This window comes from Panthera pardus, unplaced genomic scaffold (genome assembly GCF_024362965.1).
Source record: "Panthera pardus isolate Hobbes unplaced genomic scaffold, ASM2436296v1 HiC_scaffold_3, whole genome shotgun sequence".
Classification (NCBI taxonomy): Eukaryota; Metazoa; Chordata; class Mammalia; order Carnivora; family Felidae; genus Panthera; species Panthera pardus.
Genome location: NW_026526876.1, coordinates 44,723,612 through 44,747,422, shown reverse-complemented (window position 1 = coordinate 44,747,422; position 23,811 = coordinate 44,723,612). Strand labels below are relative to the sequence as shown.

Below are 23,811 nucleotides of genomic sequence, written 5' to 3'. Positions count from 1 at the left end.
AGGGAAGCAGAGGGCCGGCCCAGCCACTGCCAGCCTCCTGGGACACAGCAGCCAGAGGACGGGTGTCACTCAAAGCCAGCAGGGCCAGTCTCCCCACAGGCTGCCATGCTGGAGCCCTGGAACAACGTTACTTTCCAAAGCCCCAGCTCTCCCGCCAACCAAAAAGAGGCTGAATTAAGCACATCACCCATGGTTACATGTCCCGTCTGTCTGTCTGTCTGACTCTGTATAACCCGCACACTCTCACCCTCCGTTTCCTGACTGACTGGGAGGATTGTGTGTTGCTCCCAGCCTGTTCCAGCAGCAGAGCCCAGGGGATAATTTTACTTCTGTCTCACATACATTCTGACAGGTACAGTCCCAAGCATCTTTCCCGAGTCTCCGTGGGCATCTGACAGGGGAAGGTTCAGCCACCAAAGGCCCGCGGGAGCTTCCTCTCTTAATGCATCTTCCAGAAAGGCACAGAAGGAAGCCCAGCATCGACTCACAGGCCTCTAGCAGCTTCCGTGGCAGCTCCTGTCCTGTGAGTCACGGCCCCACATCCCTCCCCAGCCGCTGCCACCACCAGCTCCCAGCCCAGGCCCCACGTGGTCACCAAATGGCAGCAGAACCCCACTGAAAGGCTGCTCTGTCTGTCTGCTCCTGCAGGCACGCAGGGCACCGTGCCGACCACAAGCCGGACTCCTCCATGGCAGCTCCTGACAGATTTCACTTAAATCTTGACAACCAAGTTCAAGGACAAGGTTCTCGAGGACGCAGCTGCGGCAAAAGGGGGGGGGGGGAGGGCACGGCAGCCAGCCCCACGCACCACTTACCTTGCCAAACTGCTCAAAGTACTGTTTTACATCCTCCACCACCGTGTTCGCAGATAATCCGCCTACGAATATTTTCTTTGTTCTTGTGACCATCTGCAAGAAACGACACGAGGAGGGCATGGGTTAACCAGGTTATCTGAAGCAACGCTCGCCAAGATGCTGAAACAAGCCGCTTTCCACGTTTCTCTAGGAAGGCAATTCTAGATAAATTTGAGCCACGCGGAGCGGGCCCTGCAGACATCTCAGAATGCTGGAGACAGCCACTCTGGATTTCTCAGGCCTTCAGCCCACAATCTACGAGCTTGAGTTGCACACAGACACAGAGTGGACTTTGCTACCTCTTCGGCCATGACACGAAGCTTCATTCTGATTTCCAGCGCAAAGAGAAAAGCGGCACGTTCAAAGCTATTTCGAACCTGAGACATGTGAACAGAATTACGTGCATAAAAACCTGTGGCCCAGAAAGTGCCGTAAACTTTGTCAAGAAGAAACTGACACGTCATTCAAACGTACGGGCGGGCTGTCTACGTGGAGCCGTCCCAGGTGCTGGTTTGTGTGCGCCAACAAGACGGAGGCTGACCTCCCACTCAAGGGTCACTCTCCAAGTGACCTCATTGGGCCATTGGGCCTCATTCTCCTTTCCCCTCTCGATTCCGCCATTATCCACCCTGATTCACCCTACACTCAGTCAAGGCCAGCCAATCCCCAGGTATCCAACCCTTTGTCCACACCAATCCTTCTCCCTGGAATGCTTCCCCATGCCTAAGTCTCCCATGGCAAATTGTCACCATCCCACAAGACCCAACGACCTTCTCCAAAATGCAAGCTATCTATATAGTCGCCACATCCAGAAGCTGTCCCTATCTCTTCCAGAACCCTGACACTGCACCCGCCAGTCCCAGCACCCACTTCTTCCCACCTAGAGCAGAAATCATTGATAATCCTGGCTTTGTTACTTTTTCCCCCAGACTGGGAATTCCCGATTCTTCTCGGTACCCTCCATGATGCCAAGTCCACGGCCAGGCCCACACCAAAATGGTGGACGCGAAAACAAACGAATGTGGTCATGTTTCAGAATTCCACCAGTTCCAATGCAAAGGGAAAAACTTCAGAATACAAACGGTTCAGAGAAGGAGCCAGATATAGGTAAGCGCCAAAAGTGAGACAAGAAAATAAATGTTATTCTGAACACAGAGCTTACACTGTATGTGTGTGTGTGTGTGTGTGTGTTTTAATGTGACATAAAACATTTTTTATTTAAATGTTCAATAAAAAAATGTTCAACCTCAGTGGGTACAGGGTCTCACCAATTTGGCTGCGTATGGTAAAAGCCCAACGTCTTAACCTGATGGGAGAAATTCTATCACAATGCACATGTGTAACAAATCATAATGTTTGCACACTTTTGTCAGGGACACCTCGATAAAGCTGAGGGAAAAATGTTTGATGAGACCATTCAAATAAAAGCATGACAGGGGCGCCTGGGTGGCTCAGTCGGTTAAGTGGCCGACTTCGGCTCAGGTCATGATCTCGAGGTCCGTGGGTTCGAGCCCCGCGTCGGGCTCTGTGCTGACAGCTCAGGGCCTAGAGCCTGTTTCAGATTCTGTGTCTCCCTCTTTCTCTGACCCTCCCCTGTTCATGCTCTCTCTCTCTCTCTGTCTCAAAAATAAATAAATGTTAAAAAAAAAAAATTAAAAAAAAAAAAAAAAAGCATGACTGAAGGGGCACCTAGGTGGCTTAGTCAGCTGAGCGTCCAACTCCTGATTTCGGCTCAGGTCATGATCCCAGGGTCATGCGATCAAGCCCTGCTCCAGACTCCATGCTAAGCAGGGAGCCTGCTTGGGATTCTCTCCCTCTCTCTCTCTCTCCTTCTGCCTCTCCTCCACGTGCCTTTTTTCTCTATCTCAAATAAATATTCAAAAGTGAATAAAAGCATGACTGAAAACCCAAAATAAGTGAACAAGACAAAGCTCAGAATGGTTTTTAAAAATTCACAGTGGCATGTATGTTTATTACAATTCCATGGAGAGTGCCTAAATACGGGGGCCACGGCTGCCAGGATTGCCACTGTCCCCAAGGCAGAGACACACTGGCCGAGGGAATGTACCAACCAAACGGTTTCCTACAAGAGTGCCCTGGCTGGAGCACCTGGGTGGCTCAGAGCGGGTTGAGCACCTGACTTCGGCCCAGGTCACGATGTAGCAGCTCGTGAGTTCGAGCTCCACATCGGGCTCGCTGCCGTCAGCCTGTCAGCGCAGAGCCCACTTCAGAGCCTCTGTCCCCCTCTCTCTGCCTCTCCCCTACCTGTGCCATCCCCAAAATAAATGTAATAAATAAATAAACAAAGAAATAAGAGTGCCGTGGCCGAGTGGTTAGTGGCAGGCTGTGTGCTGAGGAGCGCCCCCCAGAGGTCTCGGCCCCACGCTCTGCACTGTGAAGTCCTTGACCACCAGGCCCACCTAACCCCAAACTCCCATCAATCAGGAAGCACGATGGCCACGAAAGGAGACTCTCAGACTTCAAGGAGCTCACACTTTGGCTTAGAGGCTTCCGGAAGGGATGTGTGCCACCACAGCCCGTTGACCGAGCCCCATCTGGAACGTCCTTGTAGTGGACATGCTGCACTATTTTAAGAGGACATTGTCCTAGCAATGCCACGCACTTCCTGTTGGCTGTGAGAGCCAGGCGGTGGTTGCATGTGCGTTCAAAGCTGTGATTTATCGCTTTTCGGCTCTCTTCAGATGAACGGGAGACGAGAGAAGATAAGGCACACGAGACGTTCTATGAAGATCCCACCCGCACCCAGTACCAACTCCAAGAACCTCTCGTTAACGGCCGGACACCTTATTCTGCTCCCTCCGGTGGAGCAGGTCACCTCCCCGTGACACTCTCAGTCCCTCTCCAGATGGACATCTCTCCCTACACTCACTGACTGCCAGCTTTTGCCATCTACCTTTCCTAACGTGTGCACTCAACAGATACATGAAGTGCTAGGTGTGGGAGCCCACGTTCCAATACAACGTGTGATTTAATCCACTATAAAATGGAGATATAATAATTAGCCTACCACGCGAGGTTCCTATTAGGACTAAATTAAATAACATATGCCAAAGTGTCTAGCAGGACACCAGGCAGATGCTAGATAAGTGGTCACCGTAACTGAATCCAAAGTCAATTACTAAATTCATCCTTCAAGCTCAGAATAGATGTGCGGCAGAAAGACACCTTGCACAAAGATCTTTGATAAATCCACTCTTGGTGCCCCCGTTCTCTTCCACTATAATTTCAAAACCGTTTTCCTGCATCTCTACGTGATTTCGGATGGGCAGGGACTCCCAATAGTTTCACTTCAGATTTTTCATTCTTTTTTTTTTTTTTCCACCCAGCCAAGTAATTAAATATCTATAAAAAACACTAATCTGACCCACAAACATGCACTCATGGTGTTCTGAACTTGAAGAAACTCTGGAGAAGCATTCCATAAAATGAACCCTATGGTCCCATTTACACGTTGTTTAGAGCCAGGTGGGTACAGAGCAGGCCCTATTTATATTCTAAGTGTTCACATGGACCCAGATAATTAAACGAGTAACATGTCTTCATTCCAAATAACAGAAGTCAACAGAATGTTCATTCCCCAGTAACCGGTTGAGTGAAAAGGTCCCCTCTTACACCCTCTACTGCTGCTCAACAGCAGTAAACCTATCAAGCCAGAGCCCTAAACACTGGGGCAGACACCCAGCTATAAATCTGCACGGTCCAAAAAAAGTCTTTAAAATACTTTTTTTTTTAGAAGGATGAGAAATCCCAGGCCCCAGACACTGCGCCAAAGTGCCCGAAGTTACTAAAACATCCTCTCCAGGAACAGCTCAGATACAGTGATGGATCCCACTCTTCAGCAAACGCTAAAAGGAAACTGGTTTAATCAAAACCTTCCAGACGTGAAAAGGCCAGTGGGAAGATGTGTAACACTCGGTTAGCTGCTCACCAATGGCTTGGCTTCAGGAGAGGAGGGCATGGCTTGGTGGGGGGGCGGGGGGGGGGTGCTGGCAGGGGACGACAGGGCTCTGCACGGTGACCTCTCCCGCTAGGGGCACACTGGGAGAAATAGGAGTGATTTACTTTGGGAATCCTGATGGCATCACTGCTAAATGTACTGTGCACTGCTCGATGATTTGCATTCTGAAAAGGGACACTGGAGCCAGGCAGAGGACTCTAGAATCACACATTCTTCCCTCTGTTTCCCTTCTACCTACTGAGGAGGGCTGCACGGGGATGTGGCTGCATGTTGTGCCTGGGCTCTCAGTGGGACTAAACGGAGGTCCTCAAATTCCCATCGATTATCAAAGTTTCTGTGTCCGAGTGTGCACGCGGGCGTGCCTGTGTGCGTGTATGCATCTGGGGGAACTCTCTAGTCCCGAGACCCTTAGTCTTGGCTTCTACTCGCCCCAGGAACCAATCAGCATCCCCAGAAATTTAACCCTCTTCTGCAACAGCCAGCAGGACAAGTTACCCACTAGTCTCCCTGACTCTATAATCCTTTGCATTAGAAAAAGTCCTCTCTGCCCGTAGTGGAGAGAGCCACCTGTGTTTTCTTCCTGTGCCAGGCCCTTCGGGTAACTGTTTCCTAACCCACAGCCTTCACACCAAGACAGTACTTAACCACACAAAGCAAAGGAAGATGGCCCCGCATACCGAAATGCTGAGGCGGCCCCGGGCGGCCCCCACAGCACACCCAAATGGAACGAGCCACTCATCTGTTCCAGAGAGGGCTCACTCCAAAATCCACTAGGCAAGTGATCTTAAGTGTCCTTTCCATGGAGCTTTTGGTGGAAGGGTTGCAGAAAACACTTTGTATGCGAATGCTTTCCACTCTTTGAGACACTAGAAACCCACCAAGAGCCCTGCACCCCTTGTTGACAGCCACCTCCCTCAACAGATGCCCTTAATTTTATAATCTAGGGCAGCACTCTGGGAAATGGGGTGTGTGTGTGTGTGTGTGTGTGTGTGTGTGTGTGTGTGTGTGTAGCAAGAGGTGGGGGGAGTATTCAGGCTCTCACAAATCATTGCTGCACATTCTGCATCTAGACCCGTAATTTAACTAAACACCACTGCTCTCCACACCTCTTGGCTCCACAAAGAAAACCCCAGCACCCATTCCAGTTTGGAAAATTGCTGTTTACACATCAGAACTGGCCAAAGCCAGCTGCTAACCAGAGCTGCAAAGAACACTCCACCTTCCTGCTTCTAACCAGAGAGCTCCTTTTTTTTTTTAAGTTTCAAAAAATCCCTTTAAAAAACTAGGTTTGCATCTGAAATGGTCACTCAGAGTGGGGCCAGTGGTTGTATTTTTAAAAAAATTTTTAACGTTTATTTATTATTGGGAGACAGAGAGACACAGAGAGTGAGCAGGGGAGGGGCAGAGAGAGGGGGAGACACAGAATCCGAAGCAGGCTCCAGACTCCGAGCTGTCAGCACAGAGCCCGACATGGGGCTCGAACTCACAAACTGTGAGATCGTGACCTGAGCTGAAGTTGGTCGCCCAACCAACTCAACTGAGCCACCCAGGCGCCCAACCCACTGGTTGTATTTTTGTAAAAGAGGATAAAGTAGATGAGTGAGAGAGAGAGGTGAAAGAGAGAGAGAGAGAGAGAGAGAGAGGGAGAGAGAGAGAGTGTGTGTGTGTGTGTGTTAAAAGCAGAAGGTGGGGGTACTAGAAAAATTACTTTGAAGAATAAGATTGACGGGGAACACTTAGCTCCAAGAGCTTTGCCTCAAAGATATTTATTAGTTGTCACACAGGAAAACAACAATAATTGCAAATGTTTCTCATCCGGACAGATGCATGGAAAGGCAGGAAGTGGCTCTGGAGAGGCTTGAATGGGTAGGAGAGAAGCCCAAGGAAATTAAGTCAGCTCTTGCCATCGCCACGTTCCTGCAAAGAGCTCAAATTCCCTCTTTGGTTAAAAACATGAGCCATCTTCACTGCCCAAGAGCGCAGGCTGGTTCACAAAAGCTCTCTCATCTGTGGGAGTCCCAAGGGGGAGACAGCCCAGGGAAGATGAGAGAACAGTGGTGCCAGGCAGGATTTTGCAAACCTGTCACCCCCGTTGTGCAGATGGGAAAACCAAGTCCCAGCAAGGTGGCCCAGGTGTTGGTTAAAGGGAAGGCGAAGTGACACGGGAGAACGGACATGCCGCCAGATACTATTCAATTCCATCCCAGCGTCGGAAACTGGTGAGCACTTTGTTCTTCAGATTCTAGGATAAAACTGTGCGTCATAATCAATTGCGTGTCAGTTCTCTGCATCTGAGAATTAAGCTCAATCTCTGTACGGCAAAGAAGCTATCGAAGGGCTAACTGGGGTCCCCGAAGTCCCGAACTCCACATCCCCACTCCACAGGGAGTTTCCTCCGAGGAACGTGCCCTCTAAAATCCCCAAGTTCCCCCAGTATTTTTTTCCATCCTTCCCTCCTCCCTCTAACACTCCTGCTACCAGCCCCATCCTATCTGAATCCGGTGGCAAAACTCACTTAGCAGACAAAACCAGAACCCAGGTCAGGTACCAGTATCTTCTCCAAATGATTCTCCAATCACATGTGGGGAAAGACCATAGTGGGCTGACCACTAGGCCCACCTAGCTCTTCAGAAACAGAGCTTTTTCAGATGTAATCGGTTAAGGATCTTGAAAGGAAATCGTCGTGGGAATAGGGTGGGCCCCAAATCCAATGACTGGGGTCCTGACACAGAAAGGCCATGAGAAGATGGAGCCAGAGAATAAAGTGGCATGCCTACAAACCAAGGGACACCAAGAGTTGCCGGCAGCTACCGGAACGTAGAAGAGAGGCACGGACGGTGCCTCAGAGTCTCCAGAAGGAACGAGCCCTGCCGAGCCCTGATTAAAGATGTCTAGACTCCCGAACTGGGAGGAGAAGACACTTCTTTCGCTTCAATCCACCCAGGCTGTGTTAGTCTGTTCCGGAAGCTCCAAGAAATGGATATGAAGGACACTACAGCCCTGGTCTTGCCTTTTCTTGGTGACCGTGGAGCCGGAGTCCACATGGAAGCTCCGCCATCATGGAGGACGAGGACGCTGCACCGACAGGTGTGACAGTCTACACCTGCCCTCCCACGGAAGGCAGGCCACACTCATCACGCTCAGCGTGGAGCCCGCTGGGGACTCCCTCCCTGCCCCTCTCTCTGCCCCTCCCCTGATCGCACTCTCTGGCGTGTGCGTGCTCACTCACTCTCTCTCAAAATAAATATTGTTAAAAAACAAAAAAGTAAAATAAAATAAAGTTTTAAAAGGATGAATGGATGAATTAAGTTGTGATATATCTGTGTAACGGAATATTATTCGGCCACCAAAAGGAACGAAATACTGGCACACGCTACAACGTGGATGAGCCTTGAAAAGCTCAAGCTAAGCGAGAGGGGCCAGTCATGAAAGGCCACACATAGTGTAGGATTCCGTTCGCATGAAGGTTCATGACAGGGGTCGCTACAGAGACAGAAGTACATTAGTGGTTGCTCAGGGCTACGGGAGAGGGGGCAATGATGGCTATCAAGAGTATGGGGTTTCTTTCTGCGGTGATGATAAGGTCCCAAAATTGATTGTGGAGATTGCACACGTATCTGTGCTACACTAACAACCACTGAACTGCCTCTTAAATGGGTGAATCGTACGCATATGAATTATATCTCAATAAAGCTGTTCTTTTTTTTTTTTCTTGTCCAAGACAGGCCAAAAAGATCGCTAAATCAAGAGCCTGACTGCAAAAAGAGCTTAAAATAAACCCAAGTGCCGAAGAAAGTATGCTCTCCCCGGCTGCTTCATCCACCAGCCAATTCCACATGCTTTGATTTACCCCTGGTTGACCACTGGACAAAGGTGTAACAATATTTGATGTTGCCAACTGCAGAAATTAATTGAACTTCAGAGGAAACTAATTATAAATATAACCCCAAATGTTTCTCAGAGCTCTCTCTCGAGCTCTCTCTCCCCATCTACAGCTATTAGCCGGAGACCAGTAGGGTTCACGCTACCATTTGGCACTCCCCCTAAATAGCTTTAAAATTGGAAGGAAAAAAAAAAATAGCCTTCATCTATATGGGGCCGGAATATAATTTACACGCAATTATCCAACATAGTCAGGTTACAACATTACCTCTGATTAAAACAACAGTAACTCACCTAAAGGAGAACGTGATCTTGTATGCCTGCTCCAGCGGCCTCCCCACCTCCAGCTCGGGGTGTTCTGCCTGGCTCCCTCCGAGGCTAATTTAAAAATACTACTTCCTCTTACCCTTAGGGGGAAAAGCTTCAGCCCGCTTGGGTGACCTGTCTACAGATTGGTATCAGAGAGTAATATCCTAGACGGAGCACTCCGACCGGGGGCTCCGGGAGGTAAGAGAAAAAGGTGCAGAGATGGAGTGTTGCCTGGGAAGTGACAGGAAATTAAGGATCACGAGCCACACGTCAACTGCTGCTGAGCGAGGTGGCTGGCTGGCCATCACCCCAATCCCAGGCACCCAAGCTGTTCCGCATCCACAGGTAGTTTCTCGGTCACTCGGTCCTTCTTGGAGCCCCCACCCCCGAATACTAGCCACAGAGTGAGTCACGGGAGACCCCGACAACACTCTCCAGTGTTGTAATGATTGCCGATACGTAGATGCAATTAAAACCCATAATCTTTTACAGCAGCGGTATTAAGCGAAATTAAGTAAGTACCCTTTACTGTTACTGAATTTGCAAGGAAGCCATGCATTTCTGCATACCAAAGAGGCGCCTCCAAAGTCCCGGCAAGGCAGCCAATGCAGATTCTTAATAAACCTCAGAAAGAGGTGGGGAAGAAGGGCCAGCCAGGATGGCTGGTGTGAACGCGGTTCCTTCCACAGGTGCCTGTCACTCCCACCGTGGAGTCTGGCGGAATTCTCCTGAAGACCTGGAGGATGCCTCACTGAGGGGCAGGGCCCTGGAAAAGCTGACGCCGATGGTCAGGGGGCCCCACGGCTAAAGCAGAGGTCCAAGGTGATCCGGCCTACGGCAGTGCTCCAAACGAAACAATGACAATAACTTTGAAACATGTTCTCTCTGTCCACCTGCTTGCATTTTCAGGCAGCACGCCTGTGTAGACAGAGGCAGACTAAATAACCACCCTGGTGGGTGAGATGAGATTAGGTCAACTCTCTTAACAGTTCTGGTCCTCACATATCGCCCTGAAAAATGGGCCTAAAAGCCTGGCCTGGGTAACATAAACTGAGGCAGCAAATGTGGAATTAGAACTCCAAGAAGGCCGCCCACAGGAGTTCCTCCACCCTCCAAGAAGGGCAGGAAGGAAAGCCTGGCCTCGGAGCCCAGGCCTCTAACACCAACCCTTCTGGGGGATTCTCTCCAGCTCCAGCCTCCCCGGTGCCTACGTGCAGGCCAAGAGGCGCCCGAGGCCCGTCTCGAGGCCCCGGGGGGATGTGCTCGGCGCACCCCTTCCTACTTCCCAAACTGCTCCCTCCCTAAAACATCTCAGGTCACCCGGGTAGCAACCACCAGAGAGACGTTTTTTTCTCCACAGAAGTTCGGTGCTTCCAAGTTTGCTGGAACCAGAAGTAAACACCCACTCCTCGCCCGGCCGCCTCAGGGAGCCCTGCCTCCTCCACAGGGCGCTTCGGAAACCTCTAGGGACAGGCTGAAGAGCCACGTCAGAAAGCACGGTCAGATGCTTGATTGAGGAAAAGCAAGCTTCGGAGGGTACTCTGCATTCTGCATTCTGGGAAAGACTGCCCGAGACAGAGAAACTTCTAGAACCCACCCCAGTGAGACATGACAGCAACAACTACACGGCTCTTCTTAGGAGGGAAAGCATTAAAAACTTTGCTGGCAGGCAGGCTCTGAAGCCAAGGCAGCCCATCCCCCAAACCCTCCAGTTGATTTCTTGAAAGGAACAAATGGCAGCCTTAACCCTTAGCCTTGATTACCTTCATTAGCATATTTTAGATGCACGGCAATCAGTTCTTGATGAGCAAGTTTCACCTAATCCACGGAGCTGGGCCAGGCTGCAGGTAGCACCGGGTGCTCGACCCAGCAGCGCCTCAGAATCTCCCGGGGTGTCTTGTAAACCTAGGGATACCGGCCCCGCCCTCGGGATGCCGATCTCATTGGTCCGCGGTGAGGCCTGGGTAGTTTTTAAACATTCTCCAGAAGATTCTACTGTGCCGGCAGGGCTCTAAGGAGAAGCCGCTGGAAGCTGGGAGCACTGGCTTGAGTCCCAACTCAGCCACTTCCTTAGTGTAATTGTAGGCAAGCCATGTGTAAAGCGGGGCAATAGCTACATGCCCCAGAGCCGCGATAGGCCCCGCAAGACGGAAGTGTGTGAACTTCCTGGCGCATAGTAGGTTCTCAAAAGATGACTGCTGAATTACAGGAGAGGGACGCTGGAGACTAAAGGGTGTAAGAAGACGCTGTAGAGAACAGTCTCTGGTGGCAAGACATCCTCATTCATTCATTCTGTCATCAAAGGTGTTTTGAGGACCTACTGTGTGCCAATCATTGTGCCAGGCTCTGTGCATGTGAAGTCTGCTCTGAAGATGCTTCCTGTCAAGTAAGAGGCTGTGTTACAGTAGCAAGGTGGGGCTTTGGGAGCACAGCGCCGGGCAGGACTTGAGGCCTGAAGGTCAGCAGCGGGGAGCCAGGAAAGAAAGGGGAGAAGGACCTGCCCGGCGGGAGCAGCAACATCTTTAACACTCACCACAGGGCTGCAAGCAGACCTGAGCGACTATGGCTAAGGTGGCAACGGAATACAGAGAGGAGAGGGGCCAGGCCGGGCAGGGAAGGCCCCACAGGCCAGGGGCTGAAACAGGGAAGCCACTCTTCGCTCAGGCTGCGAAAGAGAAAAGCAGGGTCATTGTGGGGGTTGAGTCATTTAATGCTAGGTGTTGGCAAGGAGGCCTGGGCAAGAGTGAGAAGAAAAGCAAGCACCAGAATAAAGGCACCGAGACACCAGTCCTAGTGCCCAGGGTGGGCCTGGGGTCAGTTTCCCACCAGAAGGTCCCTCCCTGCTCCACCATTACACTATTCCGGAGACAACGGGGCTGGGGCAGGTGGGGGGTGGGGGTGGGGGGCTGGGGGCAGGTAGGGGGGTGGGTGGAGGCAGGTGGGGGAGGCATCAGGAGAGATAAGCACATTGCACCCTTGGCATGGTCGTCTTTGGAAACACACTTTGCCATCTGTTAGGTCATAAATTTTACTTGTCAAGAAAAAGAAAGTCAAATCTTCCCCCTCCCCCAGGATGTGCTGATCTGGCCCCTGCCAGTTGCCACAAGTAACTTCCTTTGAGGGCAAAGGGGGAGCCAAGGAGCGTTTGCAGTGAAAAGAGAGAAGTGGAGATAATTATGAGCAAGGCTTTCGGCCATTTATTAAATGTTACCCCTAAGGGATGGAAGGGGATCTTTCCAAATCCAACAGGGTTTTGGTGGCTGAAAAGAGCATCAGATGTGGAAATTCTGGAGATGGGAGGGCCAGGTTCCAACCCCAGCACCCTGAGCCGGCCACGTGATACTGTCGAAAGAAAAGCAATCCAGGAAGCTCAATCACATGTGTACTATGTGGCCCCGACCCTGACTGAGCTTCTTTGAACCTGGGTTTCTCCTTCTACAAAATGAGATTAAAAGAGTTAACAGGTGGGCCCCTGCGTGGCTCAGCCGGTTAAACTTCCGACTTCGGCTCAGGTCACGATCTCACAGCTCACTGGTTCGAGCCCCGAGTCGGGCTCTGTGCTGACAGCTCAGAGCCTGGAGCCTGCTTCGGATTCTGTGTCTCCCTCTCTCTCTGCCCCTTCCCTGCTTGTGCTCTGTCTCCTCTCTCTCTCTCTTTCTCAAAAATAAATAAACATTAAAAAAATTTTTTTGTTTAAAAAGAGTTAACACGTGAAACGTGTTTAGCATGGGACAGAATGATAGGCACATAAAAGTTCCTCTTCCCCTCCCCGCCTGTCACTTCACCTTTATCTGTGCGGCTATGAGTGGGGATCAAACCTTCCCTGACTGTCCCTAGAGACTACACAACAGAAAAGCACTTGCAAAAGGCATGACGCATACTCTGCAAACCTAATGACTAATTACGATCGATTCTTTATCTCTCTGATTCCGCCCACCTCCAGCGCTGACCCTGGGCAACCACGGTTCTCCAAGGGCTGATGATGCTCCAGCAAAAAGGATGCCATCTCAATGCAAAGCAATGTCTTTATCTGCCTTGCCCCAGACAGCCCCTTACCCTACCAAGAGTAACAGACTATTCCACACAGGAAGGTCATTCTCTGTAAGAGATAAAACTGACCATGCCTCAGAGGTAATATTTCTCTGCTACACCCATATCCTAATATGCCTGTGCTCTCCTCCTGCCAGGAACATATTTCTATAAATCCTCACATAACAGAAAACTTTATTTTCCAGAGGGACAAGCGAGGGGGGGAAAGGAAACAACATTCGCAGCAAAAACATCACCAGTCAAACTGAACGCAGTCTGCCAGGAACTTTACTAAATGTGTAGTGTTACAGATGTTTTATAGTCATGTTGTCTGTTCTATTTAAAACCCTTGCGCTAGGCCAACCAAACAATGGAAAAGAGAGAAAGAAAAAGATATGTTCCCCAGCGTGCCCAACCCAGCTAACTGGTCTGGGCTGGATGTTTATTGAGGCAAAGAGGTAACTGGGGACCTGTAGCTGTCAGCCAAAACGTGGAGGGCTCATTTCGTAGTTCACTCTGGAGAGCTGTCAAATCAGCCACACGGCCCAGCAAATGGCACACGGTCTCTCGGAAGGGCACTTCATCCTGGAAGACCAGGGTCTTCTATGGGAAAATTGCTCTGCACCTGGCAAGCGCTTAATAAAATCTAGTTCCCTTCCCTCAAGGAAGAACAATCTGTCCAGTTAAACCTCATTTGTCCAACAACACTCATTCATTCCCCTCCACAAACATTTGTTCAGTGCCTGCTATGAAAAAGGTACTGAGCTAGCCAATCCCCTGTGGTCAGGATGACTCCCCAACCCCCTCCCCTCAAGCCGGAATGGAAGCCTTATATCGGAGGACCATGGTCCATCAACCCCCAGAATGGAAGCTTCCTGAAGTTAAGGACTTTTGTCTGTTTTGTTCACCAGCGTATACCTAGCACCTAGAAGACTGCCTGGCATACAGTAGGCACACAATAAATATGGGCTAAATAAAGGAGGGAATGAATATTTCCTGCCCTCAATTTCCCAGCCTGTGGATGATTCCAGGTCCCCGAGCACCACCTGGTCTCCCTTCTTTCCCCGTGGGTAATTCCGAGCACTTCTTGTGGCACAATGAGATCAAAGGCTTCATTCCTAAGAAGAGCTGGCCAAAGTTCTCTTCAAGAGCAGACATTCAAGAACAGACAGATTGCCGCACTGGAGGGTCCTGCTGGACTGGGGCAGAGAAGCCTTCCCCTTACTACTGAGACACACAGAGCTGGTGATCTGTTAGAGGCATCTTTATATATAAGAAGGACAATCAATGACTCTGCATATGAAACCATTCAAAAAGCCATGCCAAATTGGGAAGGGCCTGGAACACCCAGCAATCACAGATTCAATGACAACATCCAGGGTCTGTATCACCAGCCCCTGATTAATTCCATTCGACACCGGACATTGATGACCACCTAGCTCCCACCAGCCCAACCTCAACGATTTCACTTAGAGCTGTCACGGGGGCCTGACAAAAACACACAACGGCAGATGTAAGCAAAAAAGACAAGAGGGATCAACGGCAAACTCTGTCAGGAGAGTCAGAGAAGGCTTCAGAGAGGAAATGCCTAACTAGGGTTTCAAAGGATGAGCAGGAGTGTTCCAAGAAGACGGGAGAAAAGCAGGCAGAGTCACAGCAGCATGAAATATCACTGTTTCAGGCACTAAAAGTTTGGCATTACCAGAAATCAAGTGGAAAAGAGAGTCTGATGGGAGATAAGGACAGAGGCAAGGGTTAGATCACAAAGAGTCTTGTAGACAACAATCGAGGAGACTAACCTTCGTCCTTTAGACAAAGGGTCAACGATTTTAAGCCAAGGAATAACATGGCCAGCTTTGTGTTTTAGATAAGTCACCCTGTAGAAGACAGACTGGAGCATTTGCAAATAGAGACTATAAGAACGGTTAGAAGCTTATCGTAATAGCCCGAGCTGAAGGGACCTTGAACTAAAGCAAGGATCTTTTGCATAACAAAGCAGGAAGAGATTTAAGAGAGAGAAGGAGACAAAATTATCAGCCCTGGGTAAAGGGCCAGATGCAGAGATGGGGAAGAGGAAGTCACCAACTGAGATAAGAGATGCAGGAGAGGCAAGTTTGCAGGGGAAGGATAAATGCGTTCAGTTTGGGCACATTAAATTTACGGTGCCCAGAAGACAATTTTGTGTATCTGTCCTGGAGTTCAGGAGAAAATCAGGGCAGATGACCCAGAGTGAATGCACTAGGTGGAATCCCAACATCTTTTGGAAACCCGAAGAACCAGTAGAGAAGCAAGGGAAAACGGTCTCACCAACTATGGCATATGACCCCTTGGGCTATGCCCCTTCCCTTGACTATGAGTCAGCCTGTGACTGTTCCAGCCAGTAGAATACAGCCGAATAGATGGTGTGTACCTCCAGAGCTGGGAGACAAAAGGTGCTGCAGCTTCCGGCTTGTTCGCTGGACGATGCACACTTGGAGTCCTGAGTCATGGAGTAAGATGTCCAGCTACCCCAAAGCTGCCATGTTGTAAGGAAGCCCAGTCACACAGACAGACCACATTGTTGGAACTCCATTCTTGGAGCCATCCCTGCCCAGGCCCCAGACACATGAGTGAATAAGCCTTCAGATAATTCCAGCCCATTGCTAACAGACCACCATCAACATTTAAGTCTTCCCAGCTGAGGTCCTAAACACGGCAAACCAGAAACCAACGATCCTGCTGTGCCCTGTCCAAATTCCTGACCCAGTTAACTCCCTGAGCATTGATAAAATAGCTGCTCGAGGCTGCTAAATTCAGGGGTAATTTGATACAGAGCAATAATGACCATTACACCAAAGTTAGGGCGTTTCAAATGGAAGGGAATGGTCAACGGTGTCCAACAACATAAAGAGGTTTCATAGAGATGTTTAGGAAGGTAAGGAGGAATCCACTCTCAAGTTTCACCAGATCCAGACCTCCTCCAGGCACACACCGTCCATGACCAATGTCAGTACGTGCAGGACCAGCGGTATGTGTAGCCCAACAGCAAACTCCACGCTGCCCCGTGAGCAGCTCCCACGGGGGCCCAAGGGTGTGCCAAGCCCCGGAGTGACTTGGCAGTCTGTCGTTAGTTTTGACTATTCACCTGGGGGAAAACCTTACTGCAGATGGCAACTGGCACTGAAGATTTACCCACGAACGGGAGAACTGCCCCAAGGCACACCGCCATACGCTTGCTGGGGTCAGCTTTGCCTTTAGAAAGGTAGAAGCCTCAAGAAGGCAGGGTTTTTTTCTAGAGAGAAACGGTTTTTATATTTGCTACCATTGTAAATATCAGTAGTTCCAAGAGGCCATCTTACAACAGCCATCTGTTTTAAAAAGCCCTTTCTTGCCCTCACCAAAGGCCCTCTCTCTTGTCTTCCTGTGCAGAACCTGGATTTAATACTCAGGATACATTTGAAAACTATGATCATCTTGCACACTCATTCTCCAAGCCGCCCTGCAGCTCAGGATAGCTCACTTCCCATCCAGCCGGCCAGTCTGGACACCCAGAGACAAGTCAAGTCATTGCTGGAAAATGTGGCCTACCTCTCCCGGGCCACAAACCCTCTTCCTCTAAAGGCCCGCTTGGTCGTCCACTCTTTCCCCGCTGCTCATAGGCCCTGGCTCCCCCAAACCTTCTCCGTGTCCCAAAGATGGTCGAGGCCAAAGGAATGTGTCAAAACAAAGGGCCTGGGCCACCTGCAGGGACCCTGCAGAAGACTCCGTCTGCACAAAGATAGACCTAGAGACACAATAAGAGTCTGCTGTACAATTAACCCAGAGGAAAGACCTGATCTTATCAGGCCCTTCCTTTTGCAAAATCTCATCGCAGGAGATTTGCCTTAGTTTTCACTGTCCCTTAACACAATTTCTGAGCAGCTACTTGGAATGAAACCTTGTGGGAAGAGAAATTAAAAGAACTTGAGCCACTGTCCTTGCGGGGCTGGGGGGTGGGGGGGGGTGCGGTCTGATATTTTAATCAGGGAGACAGGACATCTGCAGAGACGATGAAGATCGTCAGCACAGTCTTCAAGGTTTCAACCTTTTTCCCAGGTTCTAAACTACCCTGGCAGCCCCGCCTCCCACGCTCTCCCCACACCACCCTGCAGCCACATAGCTCTGAGCAGGGTACACCTCCACGTCCTCAGGCCTTCATTCGAGCCGCCCAGCACCCAGGACTCCCTTCACACCTCAGCCCAAATGTCTTTGCTCAAATGCCACCTTCTCCACTAGGCCTTCCTTGCCCAACCTATTTAAGAACTGCGACAATCCCCCCGCCCCCACACACACCCCAGCACCCCCAGACCTCCTCCCAGCTTATACTCTAACACACCCTCTGATTTACTTATGTTATTTACAGTCCGTCTCCCTCCCGCTGGAATGCAAGCTTCATGAGGTCAGGGATTTTGTCTGTTTTGTTCGCTGACACTTTCCCAGTGCCTGGGTCACATGGGACATTCAGTAAGTACTTGTTGAATGAATGAATGAATGAATGAACACCCTAAAGTGTCCTGTCTCCCTTCAGTCACCACGAACGACTTCTTTCTCTACACCTGCAGAGGATGTAAACTGCTCCCAAACAGTGGCACTCTATGTCATTCTGCTTCCCATTCTCACTAGATATTTACCCATGAGGTTCAAGTTCCTTGCAGGAAGAGACCATATTTATTCATCTTTGTATCCCCCAAAGCATCAGTGGTGCTCAAGTGTGTAATCTATTGAATCTAACTTAAAAATCAAATTGCATGGAAAACAGGCAAAACACACAGCGCACATAGCTATGTACCTATGCATGGGGCTAGAGCCTCTGGAAATACCAAGATATGCAAGATACACACGTGTAAGGTCCAACATGATAGCCACTAGTCACGTGTGGCTACTTAAATTTAATTAAAATGAAGTGTCATTAACAATTCAGCTCCTCAGTTACACGAGCCCCATTTCCAATGCTCAGTGGCCAGAGGCACTGGATAGTGCAGAATGTGTATCTCCTTCGTTCTACTGGACAGCAGTGACATAGACAGTCCTTGCCCTCGACGTCTAACCCTCTAGTGGGGCCCAGGGGACAAGAACAGGAGAAAAGATACGCTAACCGGTCTAAGGGAACTAAAGACGGCTACAGGTTTGAAAGGGGACAGAGGTCACTGCCTGGGGGGAAAGCAACAGCAGGAGAGGCTTCAAGGCAGGGACAGAGATACTTGAGAGGACCTTGAAAACCGAGTCGGGTTTTCTACTCAAAAGGGGGAAGTTGTTCCAGAAGCCTAGAGAGAGAAGGTCTGCATGCAGAGGGGCTCCAGGGGCACGGTGCCTGGAGCACAGGTGCGTGGGGACCTGTGTGACACGAGGCTAGAAGGGCCCAGGTGAGGCTGGAATCCCAGGCAGACGGCTGGGCTGGGCCGGGGACAGTGGGAAACTGGATACGTGCAAGTACAGAGCAGGGAGGACAGCAGGGAGGCACCGCCAGAGACAAAGCCACAATGAAACCAGATGAGAGGCCCTGGTGGAAGGTGGCGGCAGAGAGAGAAACAAAGGGACAGACGTGTGGCAGCGGCAGGTACACGGCTAGGCAACCGATGACCCTCAGGGGTGACAGAACATTCAAATTCAAAGCATCTAGGGTGCTCACAGAAGCATAACGCCCCTTAGAGTGCAAGCAACTAGAAGGCAAGACCCCCGTTCGTTTGGTGTTCGTGAGAGGGGGCTCATACACCACCCTCCGCGGCCACCGTGTTTTGCCCAAAGTCTGAAACCTCCACGTTGACTAGATCCTGCACCCATCAGCCTGGTGGATGCCTGTGCGCTCCTCAGCTTGCTCCCACTTCACGCTCACTGCCATCGGGCCAGAAAGAGGGGGGCCCTTCCAAGTTCCTGCCCTGCGGGCACTGGCACACCACTCCCAACCGAAATTCAAGCCTGGCCTCAGAAGCAGCCGCTTTCAAAGCAAGGGGTCCACAGCCTGTTCAAGTTCAGCAGGCCAGCTTTCCTGGCCCCTCCCAGGCCACCCACTGTGGGTTAAAGACTTATTTATGCACACTCTGGGGGCTCGGCGTGGAACAGTTCCAGACACAGAATGAGGCCTTAACCAGGTGCTTAGGATTCAGGGCACAACTTGGTTAATGCTATTGTAAGGCTCCACAAAGGCTCGGATGCATTTCGGCAAACAGCTAATAATAAAAGCAGGAGGAGGGGAGAGGTGGAAAAAGTCAACCTGGCATTTTTACAGGGGATCGTCCTCCTCCCCACCCCCCACCACGGGCACCTTTGTGACAACTTGCTTCTATCTCCAATTAGCCTATTTTCAGCAGCCAATATCCAATATGCTAGGCCCGCTATTCAAGAGCCTTTTATCTAGCATGCACATACTTTACAGAAAAGAAAAAGGAAAGGATTTCTAAAGTGGCCAGGCCAAAAAAGACTAAGAGGATTGGGGGTGCTGTATTCAAGAACAAAGAAACTTCTGGAAACCTCCTGAAAGGACCCTGCCTGCCTCTTCCTATTAAGCAATCAAGAGCTGACAGAGCGCTGGACACCGAGCCGCTGAGGAGCGTGGGAGGCCGAGGGCCACACGGGGGGCCACGCTCCTCTCCCCGCAGCGTCCAGCCGTCCCCTTATCGCCAGCATGCAGGACGGAGCAGGGCCTCTGCCTGCGTACAGTGGGGACTGTGGCAAGAAGTAAAAGGAGGGAGAACCCAATCCGAGAAGTAACTTCCTGACAGGCCGACAGCTGACATTCTGAAGTGAACACAGGATGTGCCAAGAAATTATCAGGCCTGGCTTTTTTCTCCCTGATAGATGACAAAGCAGAAAAAAAAAAGAAGAAAAAGTAGAAGAGAAGGAGGAGGAAGAAGAAAGAAAGAAAATGAATAAACAACCATAGCCACACACATCTCATAAATCACGACATTTATTGAATGCGCCACCACATAATAGTAACAGTCAAATTGAATAAAGACACCCTTCTGTAAAGTAACAGCTGAAACATCATCTCCCCCAGCCCAGGATGGGCGGAGGGAGGACTGAACTTGGAGACAGAGGAAGGTTTGGGGAAGCCAGAGTTAGGAGTAGACACAGGCGGTGGTTTTCCTACTTTATTCTCAAAACACGGGCACCCAGAAGCCAGGAGAAGTGGGGCGACAGGGGGGCGACGCCGTCCAGCAGAACAAACGCATGAGTGAGGGCGGCAGGGTTTCGTGCTGAAGGGGGTGGGGGTGGGTATGTCCGTTGAGGGGCTCAAGAGTCAAGGAACCACTCGGGACGGGTGTGCAGAAAGCAAGATGAAAAGTCTGTGGCTGAAACCCACCGGAGGAATGTCAGACTGTGGGCCCGCGGCTCATCACGGGGACATGCAACCCATCATATGGGGCCAGCCACTGGCACAGGTAACATGGCGGGCCCCAGTGGTGACGGGAGAAGGCAGCTTCCTCTCATTTTACATCCCCACTTACTCCAAGTCCACGGCACAGTCAGGGAGAGGGGCATTCGGTGTGCGGTATGGCCATCCATCCTCACGGAAAGGCCGGCTCACTCTGGAACCTTCTCTCCAAAGGACCCGTCCTCAAAGCTTGACACACCAACACCCCTACACCTGGGAGGCTAAAGTAAGAAGCTAAGAAAGGACCTACGTAAGGTATTCCTTTGATGCCTCAGCCCGTGGGGCAGGATCAGTGACAGGACAAGGGCTCTTTATGTAGAGCGAGGCTCTTCTCTGCCCTCCTCATCTAAACAAATCAGCTTTGCAGTGTTTTTGAGTGATGGAAAGCAGGAAGAGAAATGAATGCATTTCTCTCCAAATTCTGCCATTTGCAGAAGCCAGAGAACCAGAGGTGTGGTAAAAAGATGACTTTCAAGTCCTGCCATGACGAAGGGCCTAATGCTTGAGCACAGTCGGTCCTCCACAAGTACTGGCTGGGCTGAACTGCACGGGATCCTCGGCCAGTCACCGCCCCAGAGGCCTGCCCTTTCGCAGATACAGAATTCCAACTCGGGAGCCGGCCACAGTGATGCAACACCAGGGGGTGATGTAACAGACCAGGAGCATTTCTAAGCAAGCGCCATGGAGAACAGGGCTCCCTGATTCAAGTCAAAGACTGTCAGGCTAATTCCTGAGATCGGGCTTGGCCAATTCCTTCCTCTCTGACTCTATCCCAAGCACCTTCAGGAAGGCACTTATGGGTCAAAACGATACCTAGAATGACCATGCATGCACTTTCCCTCCCTTGGGAGAGAGGAAGGGGAGTTGAAGGGAAAGCAGCCTCTCATTCACATGTAGGTTTTAGCAGCCAACGTGTCATAAGGCAAAAGGCAGAAATTCTTGATTGTGGTAAGCAGACGAGAGGCCACCATTTGCCCAAAAGGTTAGGACACTATTTCTGAAATGTTAATGCTTCACCAACCGGCTGCTCATAAACAGACCGCTCTTCAAGGGGTTTAGGAAAACAAAGATGGGCCTCAGTGGTCTGCTTTCTGTCGCCTGAAACTTACGTGGAATGAAAAATCACATACTAAAATCTGGACCATAGGTGAATTCACCGGCTGGAGGTTTCTTTATCTCCAGAACACAGGGTCACAGAGAGGTCAAGATCTCACATGCCCATTCTTGATGCATTTGACTATGTGTGCCTTTCAGTGACTCCCTACCTAGGGGAAGGGACCTGAGCGCTGGCTGGTGGAAAAAGTGGTATTTTGCGGTCGGGTGGCACCGAAGAGGCCGACTCGTCATGTCAGAGCACATTTGTTGCACCGAACGGAAGCAACAGTAGAGCCTTATTGATAAACAAGTCTAAGGGGGCTCTTGCCTGACCCAGACGACACAGCAATGAACTGGGTCCAGACCTGCATTTGGCTCCCAGCTCCGCTGCCTGCTGGCTGTTTGACCCCGACCCGGACACTCTGGCTCTTTGAGCCTCAGTTTCCCGATCTATGAAATGGGGTAACATCCCCGATATTTACGGCACCACTGTAAAAGTGACTACATGTAAAAGTGCTCTGCCCACCTGAAAATGCGGCGGACGTACCAGTCCCACAGACTCACCAAGCAACTCACCCGGCAGTTGCACAAACATGTGATTTCTCTATCTCAGACATCCTATACCAGGGCCCGAGGCGGGGAATGGGAGGAAGAACGCTAATCCCACACTGGCGTCAAGGGCCGACCACCAAAAGAGAAATCTTCTCTGGAGAAGATAAGGGAACCACGTACCGTCTAATTAAAGCAGGCAGGTGAGGGCAGGCTTCAGGGCAGGTCAGCCTGGCTCAGTCTGTCGCTCTTGGGCAGGCAGGGCAAGAAGCGGCAAACGGGGCTTGGCCCTTGAACTCTAAGGGCCACCCGCACGGAAGGGAGAAAGAAGGAGGAAGGGGAACGTGGCCACCCCCACCTCTACATTCATCCCCTCTTCGTTCCCTACACCAGCTCCCCATTCCCGCCAGGCTCCCTAGTCCCACCGGGCTGCTGTACCCAGGGGCCCCCAAGCACACTTGCTTGGAGTGGCCTTGGTGGCTTTTTTCTTGCTCCAGAGCACTGCCTTCGCTCCTCATGGAAGTCCCATGCAGGAGGATGGGACAAAGTCACGCTGACACACCTTCATCATCGCCAGTATGACTGGCTCATCGCTGCGTGTCAGGCACTGCGTGTCAGAAGCACCTGACACACAGCGACATATCTAATGCCCGTCACAACTCTACAAGGTGGGAACCATCGTTACCTCCCTGTTGCGGATGAAAGAGACTGAGGTCCAGAGTAAAGGGAAGAACTAGAATATGAGTCCCAGCAACGTGTTTCCACAGTCAACACCCCTCACCCATTCGTCTACACACCCTCTTTTGGACACTGTTGGCGGTGTGTCCCATCTTCTCTGCCAAGAACGCAATGACTGGGTGCCATTTTTTATCAAGCAGACTACAAACTCTGGAAAAACAGAGACGGAGGAAGGACGGGAAAGGAATGGAATAAGGGATGCAGGCAAGACGAAGAAAAGCAGAGTGGAAAGGGAAGGAGCCAGCAGAGGGAAGGGGTATCACGTCCAGGCGGTGGATCCCAGCGTCAAGAATCCAGAGCTGGATTCCTGTTTACTCTGGTGCCAAGAGTGGTTGAGAGTCCCCGCCCTTCCCCAAAGCAGTGGAGTCGGAGGGAGCACGTGACACCTTGCCTTTCCCCCCACAAGCCAACTCTGGGCTAAGCATTTTAAGGGCATTACTCCATGTAATTCTCCCAGCAATTCAATGAACGAAGGTTCCTCATCATCCCCATCTCACAGCTGAGGACACTGAGGTTTCCAGGTGTTAAATCACATGCCCAAAGCCACATGCCTAACAGAGCTAAAAACCACCCAGTCCAGTCCAAAAACCGTGCTGACGTGTGTGTGACTCTCCCCAGCTGCAAGCTCCCCACAGTCCCCCAGCCCCACGTACGGACGAACACAGCGCAGAACGCCTTTAACACCAAGCCATCCATCCTTAGAAGACACAGGGCAAGGAGGGCCCGTGCCCGGGAAGTTGAGAAATGCAAGGAGAAAACTGAAAACAGCAAGGTGCCCGCATAACATTCCTGATGAGGAAGAGGCCTGTCTGGAAGATGTCAGTCATGGTCAGCAGAGGCTTCCACTGCCACCCAAGGAAAGGCCACCTGAAAAGCGCTTACCTACCTGCATAGAAAAGTAAGGTCCTCTGGAGACAGTATTATATCTCTCCTAGGTTTCCTCTCCTTGCCCCTTGCTCTACACCACCAAGCAGAATGTTCAG

General features: G+C 50.8%; 1 protein-coding gene across 11 annotated transcripts in view; it reads right to left on the bottom strand.

The window, feature by feature from the left end:
- MSI2 (musashi RNA binding protein 2) overlaps window positions 1-23,811 on the bottom strand; it is a 392,818-nt gene that overhangs the window by 258,607 nt on the left and 110,400 nt on the right. For all 11 annotated transcript variants that reach the window (XM_053893321.1, XM_053893325.1, XM_053893326.1 and 8 more), the window contains exon 6: window positions 816-908. In XM_053893321.1, coding sequence (XP_053749296.1) covers window positions 816-908 — 93 coding nt within the window. The remainder of the gene's footprint in view (window positions 1-815; window positions 909-23,811) is intronic.